The following is an 8,204-nucleotide window of genomic DNA, read 5'->3' on the forward strand; positions in this document are numbered from 1 at the left end:
TATTATATGTGTAGATGGGAGAAGGAAACATAAGGACATTATGAGCCCATATGGGAGAATAAATTGAATGTGTTCGCGTTTGGGAAGTCAGCAGATTTTCTTTTATTATGAAGCAGGCAGAGAGGAGATGTTGGAGCCATTGTGGATTGTGCTGTACATTATGGGGTGCTGTAATGTCATCATAAAACACAATAAAAGCGAACATCGAGGGAGAGGATGCAATGGGCTAGAATGGGGAGTTTTATTTTTTAGAGCTAGGGAAAAGAATCACTTGAGACCATGTTCCCCACAGATATTAATTGCTGTAGTTTCTTCTCTATTCACTGCAGCCGTACAGAGGGGCAGAATGCCACCCACACAGCCTACCCATGGCCAGTTCGCCTTGACAAATGGAGACCCCCTCAACTGCCATTCCTACCTATCCGGATATATCTCCCTTCTCCTGAGAGCAGAACCCTACCCGACCTCCAGATTTGGCAGCCAGTGCATGCAACCCAACAACATCATGGGCATCGAGAACATTTGTGAGCTGGCGGCCAGGATGCTGTTCAGCGCGGTGGAGTGGGCGCGGAATATCCCCTTCTTCCCAGACCTGCAGATCACCGACCAAGTGGCGCTGCTGCGGCTGACCTGGAGTGAGCTGTTTGTGCTGAACGCTGCCCAGTGCTCCATGCCCCTCCATGTGGCCCCTCTGCTGGCAGCGGCGGGGCTGCACGCGTCCCCCATGTCCGCGGACAGAGTGGTGGCCTTTATGGACCACATACGAATCTTCCAGGAGCAAGTGGAAAAGCTCAAGGCATTACATGTGGACTCGGCCGAATACAGTTGTTTAAAAGCTATAGTTCTCTTTACTTCAGGTAAGAACCAGGATTATTTCTATCCATCAGTTATCATCTCTGCATCAATGTCTGCCTGTGTGTTATCCATCTATTATCTATCTATCTATCATCTATCTATCTGTCTATATATCATCTATCTATCTATTATCTATCTATCTATCTATCTATCTATCTATCTATCTATTATCTATCTATCTATCATCTATCTATCTATCTATCTATTATCTATCTATCTATCTATCATCTATCTATCATCTATCTATCTAGTATTTATCTATCTATCTATCATCTATCTGTCTATATATCATCTATCTATCTATTATCTATCTATCTATCTATCTATCTATCATCTATCTATCATCTATCTATTATTTATCTATCTATTATCTATTTTTCTATCATCTATCTATCATCTATCTATTATTTATCTATCTATCATCTATCTATCATCTATCTATCATCTATCTATCCATCTATCTATTTATCTGTCTGTTATCTATCTATTTATCTATCTGTTTATTATCTATATATCTATCTATATATATCTATCATCTATCTATTATCCATCTATTATCTATCTATCTATCTATCTATCTATATATCTATGTGTGTATCTATCCATGTATCTATCTATAATCTATCTGATATCTATCCATCTATCTCATATCTATCTATCCATCTCTCTATCTATCCATCCATCCATCATTTTATCTATTTTCATGTGACTATCCAACTATCTATCCATCCATCGATTATCTATCTATCTAGCATCTACATTTATCTGTCTGTCTATTATGTATTATCTGGCTATGTATCTATGCATTTCTATATCTATGTTCTCCACATATATGTATGTGCTTATCTATCTATTATCTATCTATAATCTACATTTATCTGTGTGTCAATTATCTTTCTATCAATCAATCATCTATCTATCTATCTATCTATCTATCTATCTATCTATCTATCTATCTATCTATCTATCTATCTATCATCTATCTATAGATCTATTTATTATCTATTTATCTATCTATCTATCTGTTATCTATCCATATATCCATCATTTTATCAATTTTCTCCAAATTTTCATGTGACTATCCATCCATCCATTCATCTATCATTTATCTGTGTGTCTATTATCTATCTACCTATCTATCTATCTATCTATCTATCTATCTATCTATCTATCTATCTATCTATCTATCTATCTATCTATCTATCTATCTATCCTATCTATCTATTTTTCCACATTTACATGTATTTGCCTATCTAACAATCTATTTATCTATTATCTATCATTTACTTTTACAAAATAGATAAACATTGTATTAGAGTTAATTACTGTAGCAAATGCAGAAGTGTATTTTTATTTATTATTACAAATATCAAGGTCCACAGCTCCCACTGACTATAACAAATTCCCAAAAATATGGTAAAGACAAACAATACCATTTTATGAATCTGAGATCATTTCGGGAGATGATGTACAATGAAATAATGTGTTGTGAGGCAGGAGGTGGCCGTGCAGCCCTTCCTTGCTCCTCCAGGGCTCAGTCCCCTCTGTGGGGTGCAGCTTCCAGCAGGATCCGCTGTTTGTTTAGCTGCATGGGCCCAAATCATTGGGATTCCTAATGTATTTGTGAATCGGACGAGTTAAGACAGGCAGTGAGGATTTCACTTCTCGGCGGCTGTAACTTTAGACAGAATACAACTTTTAAGTGTAGAAACCAGAGGCCAGCAGCCCCATTATTTACCCTCGGCAAGCAGTGGGGGCAGGGAAGGGAAAGACATGCAGAAAGAGAAGTTTGCAGCCCTCTAAAAAAAAAAAAAACACAAAAAAAGTATAATATTAACAATAATAATATTCACACTACAGTCAGCCCCGAAGATTGTGATCACATGGAGACTCTAGTGTGATTTGTATAAATAATAATAATAATAATAATAATAATTTTATTTATATAGCGCCAACATATTCCGCAGCGCTTTACAAATTATAGAGGGGACTTGTACAGACAAAAAACATTACAGCATAACAGAAATACAGTTCAAAACAGATACCAGGAGGAGTGAGGGCCCTGCTCGCAAGCTTACAAACTATGGGGAAAAGGGGAGACAGGAATTAATGCATTAATATGGGGTGTAAATAGGGAGTATTTAATAATATCACAGGACTGAAGTCAAACTTTACAGCGCAAACTATAATTAAAAAATGTGATAAATGAGGCGGCTCAGTGACCCCAATGTCGCTGCGACATTCAGTATCTGTGTGAATGTGCGCCTATATATATGCTGTATTCCACACAGATTGCACAGCCTTCCATTTGATTAAGAATTTGCAGACATTCGTCGCCTGAGGCTTTCACTGCAAAAATTGTTAGATCACAAGTTATGTGTTTATCTTTCTACTTATCTGATCTTAAAAAATAGTGATGATAAGTGAAATCCCAGCAGCCTGTATACAATCAGATATTTATCAAATACATTATCATTATTATTATTATTATTATTTAGATTGCACATTGCATTCACACTGCCACCCAATTTGTTCCCCAGTCATCCCCTCCCCCCCTAAATGTAGCTGAGAGAAACTGGATCTGATGTAGCAAAGTGTAGCTTGCAAGGTTAGGGACCTATCTCCCAGGTCATATTGGATTTGTCTCCATTGTCATCCTATACACACGTGTATAATGGATGGGCATGGAGTGAAACGACTATTGATGGTCAGATCATGTTTAATTTGTGACTACCGGATCATGTTATGATATGTAATGTGCGCTTGATTAAAAGTTGTCAGAGGCTGCAGTGAGGGTTGTCAGTATGGGGTAACCTTGTCTGGGGTGCACTAAAATCTAACAGAAATAAGTTACACGCTGGAGCCTTTTCACTCCCCATGGTTCAGATCATTTGCATGCCTTTTTTTTTAATGTGGTGGACAACGATCTGCATTTCCGAGAAGCCAATGGCAGACAGAAGAATTGGTGATTTAAACCCCCTCTGCATTGTATTTAATGGCCAGAGTCTCCCTGGACCTTCTCTTAAGCCCAGCTCCAGTAGAGGAGGATAAGAGTTTGCTTGGCTGATTCTGAACAACCGATACTGACAAGATGATCTTTAAAAGAGCCACTTAAGACATTTGCTGAGACTAAAGAAAAACATATAGTCCTCCAAGGGAGAATATATTAGAGTCCAGGACTGCTATTGTTGATGAGTGAACATCAGATGCCATGGAAGGGGTCATTAGTAGGCCTCTGGTACACTTGTCCATGTGTCTAGATCTCAGCCCCAATGTGTTGCTGTATTTATGAGTTAATAATTTCTAATAATTGGGGGGGGGAGGGTGCTCCATATATTTGTGACAGGCCTTCTGGCTAGTCCAAGTCAAGCCTCAGCACAAGTAATGCTATAATGACATTGTTTCTCACACTTTCTTGCAGATGCCTGTGGTCTGTCTGATGTAGCTCATGTGGAAAGTTTGCAGGAGAAGTCCCAGTGTGCATTGGAAGAATATGTTAGAAGCCAGTACCCCAACCAGCCCACAAGATTTGGCAAACTCTTACTCCGCCTGCCCTCCCTCCGCACTGTGTCCTCCTCTGTCATAGAGCAATTGTTTTTCGTCCGTTTGGTAGGTAAAACCCCTATAGAAACGCTCATTAGGGATATGTTACTCTCTGGGAGCAGTTTCAATTGGCCCTATATGTCCATTCAATAAAGTAAAAGGATTGATTGGGGGGTGGGAAGGGGGCAGGGAGAATTAAAAAAAAAATAAAAAATGAAAAAAAAAAAAGACTCTGGGGTATGTTGGCTTAAAATTCCTTCTGCTAAAGGCTGTTACAAGTTTACTTAAAGAAGAGGGAAGAATTTATTGGACTGTGAATTAAAAAAAAAAAAAAAACCCTAAACATAAAAAGACTATCGATGAACTCTTATCAGAATGCATTTAAACCCGTCTCGTTCAGAACAACTTGCTACGTATCTTTTTTTTTTTTTCTAAAAAAAAAAAGAAAAAAAAAATCAGAAAAAAAAAACCAGGGAATTTTAGTCTTTTTTGTAACCTTTTAAAAAATATCGCTAAAAAGTGCATTTATGGATATGTGGAGACAATTAGCAGAAAGAAAGTTCTTTTTTTTTTTCTTCCAAATTCTAAATTGTCCTCTGTGTCTATGTATCTATTAGCTGTTTTATTTCTTTCTTCTTTTTTTTTCCCCCCCAATTTGTATATTCCTGGTTCCAAACCAGTTTCTTCTGTGGTTCTATAATATTATTATTATTTTTTTTTTTATATAAATATATTCTTGGCTTAAGAGAAAAAAAATGTATCCTTTAAAAGTATATGTTCTGTAAGAATTAAAACAGAGTCCACAAAATATCATAGGGGAAAAAAAATGGAACTTAAAAGAAAAAAATTGACACTAGGAACCCAAGTTGGAAGCGCACTTATAAGTGATGAGCCTAATTTAATTATTATTGAGACATGTAATTATTTACACAGTTGAACCACGTTTCTTCATTACACAAGACAGATTTTTTTTTTAATATTATTATAATTATTATTATTATTATTTTATTTTCATTAAAAAAAAAAAGACAAACTGTGGGGTTGAAGTGTAGGGGATTGTGTGTCTAAGACACAGCAGCGCTTTAGATAAGGACAATTCATGTTCCATTCAGTATTCTTCATTCTGTTCTGAAGCTCCTATATAACTGTTTGTATATTTGCAAATCCCTTTGTATTATAATTGTTGATATTTCCATTTTTTTAAAAGAGACGAAATACAATTGAAATCAGCATGACAAATAACACTGTTGGCACTTATACATAATGTGATTGATTCGGTAACTAGATTTTACAGTTTTGTGTTACAAAAAAAACTGAAGGTTTTTTTTTTTTTTTCCTTTTTTGTTTTTTTTTTGTTTTGTTTTCTTTTTTTTTAAGTGCAACTTTTTTTGTTTCTGTATACTGTAAAAGTTATAATAACTGAACTGTTTGGTCGAGTCTTTGTGTGTTATATTTCAAGAAAAAAAAATGAAAGTATTCAGAAATTAAAATATTATTTGATATCTGAAAACCTTTTGGCTGTGACAAGTGTCTTTAAAAAAAAAACAAAACACAAAAACCAACAAGGAACGATATGATCCATATCCCAAGTGTTTATTTTAATTACCCACCACCCCTTCATAACATAGGGGGTCTGGCTGCAGAAGGGGTTAATTTAATTTGCTTTTTTTTTTTTTTACCCTATCCCCCCCACCTCTCATTATGTTTGCAGTGTATTTGCATGCCTAATTCGGCAGGAAACGCTTAAACCAATGGTTTATCTATGGTTTAAGAGGTACTGGACATTATTATTGCAACCCTTTCCTAGTAACCTAATCCACTATTTCATTAAAAATGGATTTCCTAGGCCCATAACTTCTAAGTGCCTGTATTTTAGCGAACTTATATTGTTAAACTGATCCAAAAAAAAAAAAAATTCTTCTGCATCTATTTTATGAACCTGAGAAATAAGAGGACTATTTTGTAAATATCTGATATACACGCACATATTTGGGGTAAGCCAGTGGCACATTTGTATATACAGGTCAGATGCTTTTTTTTTTTTTATTGGGATTTCTGATTTTTTTTTTTTGTCTTGGTTGCTCAATAATATTTTGTGATATGCGTTGTTTGAGAGAACCATCACTAAGGTGACTTAGATTAGAGGGTCCCTGCAAAAAAAAACAAAGCAATGTACAATTTAGTATTATTATTATTATAATAAATTCCTTGCATTCTGGAAGGGACTTTAGACCTTTATAATAGAACCAGGAAGGGTTAAACATATATGTAGGCATACACAAATTAATGTCATTTGTTAATATTGGGGGTATATTTTGTACAAAAAAAATATGGCCATATTTTATCATTATTCCAATGTCATTTTTTTTAATTATTATTTATTGTCAATGCACGCGTGGACCATGATTTGCTGTGTGACTGGGGCTGATTCTGGTGCCAGGCACAGATCCATAGCATAGAGCTGTGCACACAACACACATTCGCAGAGTGTTACTGACCTCTACTTTTAGCTTCCTCTATTGCAACTCATTGCATTTGTCAGTGGATGAAGGGTTTTGATTTTTTTTTTTTGTATTACAAAATATATATATATATTATCACAGGAAGTTGTTTTTTTTTTTGTGTTTAGCTTGTTGTAAACCATGTGTTGTAAATTGTCTCATTGGTATTAAATTATAATTTATGAATTTCAAAACTGAAAACTGAGTTAGTCCCTCTCCTTATTGTATGCGAGCAGCCATGGTGCTGATGATGAGGACGATGATGGTGGTTGTGGTGACAAAGCCAAATGTATGTGTGGGGGGGCAGAATTAGGGGGTTATTTATACTAAAGTTTTCCTTTTCGTGCTGAGTTGGGACAAAAGATCTTGCCAGGACAAAAGAAATGGAATGGGGGGTGATTTAAGAGCAACTTCTGGGAGATCCCGAAATATATATATATATATATATATATATATATATATATATATATATATATATATATATATATATATATATATATATATATATATATAAATTTTTGCTGAAAATTTTTTTGCTGAAAGGGGGTTAACCGTGGCTGTGTTGAAGAAGGCAACTTTCGAAGTGTCTTTCTTTCCTCCTGCCTGTGCTGGCCAAGCACGATCTCAGACAATAAAGCCCCCAGTGAAGATCTTCGCTCCCCACCATCTTCTGGGGGTCGGTGGGGGGCACAGGCCATTAAGGGTGATCCACCCCAGGAGAGGAGCTGGCTCTGCGATCCGCTGCACGATGAGGATCCCAGATCACACACAGCCGGAGCCTCCTCTGTGCACTCCTGTTTACTTTGGGTGGGATCTTAGGGGGGCGTCTTGGCGTGTGAAGTCTGCCTTCAGCCTGCTGGTGACTTGTGTGTCCTATTAGCTGAGGCAACATGGCGTCTCTGAGTGCAGTGCAGGCCTGGCTGCACAAAGCAGAGGCTGCTAACACAAACCACATGGAGACAAGACAAGCAGGGAGACCTTCCTTCCTTCCATCCACGAGCAGCAGGCAGTCCCATGTAACTGCTCTTCCTCCCATCACTTTACTAAGGACAAGGCAAGGGTTTATTTTTTGTAAAACTCTCAAGACCTTCATGTTGAGAGTGAGTGCAGATTAACCCCTCCGTGTGTGTCTGCGAAGTCCATGTACCCTCCCAAAACTTGCAGAAAGCTCAGTGGGGCAGTCAGTGAACCGTGGGTGCTGTGTGTCCGGCACACCTACAGGAAGCATTTAACCCAATAGATGCCTGAGACTATTTAACTGCACATTTACCTTTTTTAAAAAAAATAAAACTCCAGTCACTGCAA

The 8,204-nt window shown here is 36.9% G+C and overlaps 1 protein-coding gene across 3 annotated transcripts in view; it reads left to right on the plus strand.

Moving 5' to 3' along the window:
• Positions 1 to 4,736, plus strand: part of NR2F2 (nuclear receptor subfamily 2 group F member 2) — a 13,357-nt gene extending 8,621 nt beyond the window's left edge. For 2 of the 3 annotated variants that reach the window (XM_069766278.1, XM_069766277.1), the window contains exons 2-3: positions 330 to 857; positions 4,277 to 4,736. In XM_069766278.1, coding sequence (XP_069622379.1) covers positions 330 to 857; positions 4,277 to 4,551 — 803 coding nt within the window. In that variant the 3' untranslated portion in view covers positions 4,552 to 4,736. Of the gene's footprint in view, positions 1 to 308; positions 858 to 4,276 lie in introns of all 3 variants that reach the window. The other variant, XM_069766276.1, reaches the window with a different exon arrangement.
• Positions 4,737 to 8,204: the final 3,468 nt, after the last annotated feature.

This window comes from Ranitomeya imitator, chromosome 4, assembly GCF_032444005.1.
Source record: "Ranitomeya imitator isolate aRanImi1 chromosome 4, aRanImi1.pri, whole genome shotgun sequence".
Lineage (NCBI taxonomy): Eukaryota > Metazoa > Chordata > Amphibia > Anura > Dendrobatidae > Ranitomeya > Ranitomeya imitator.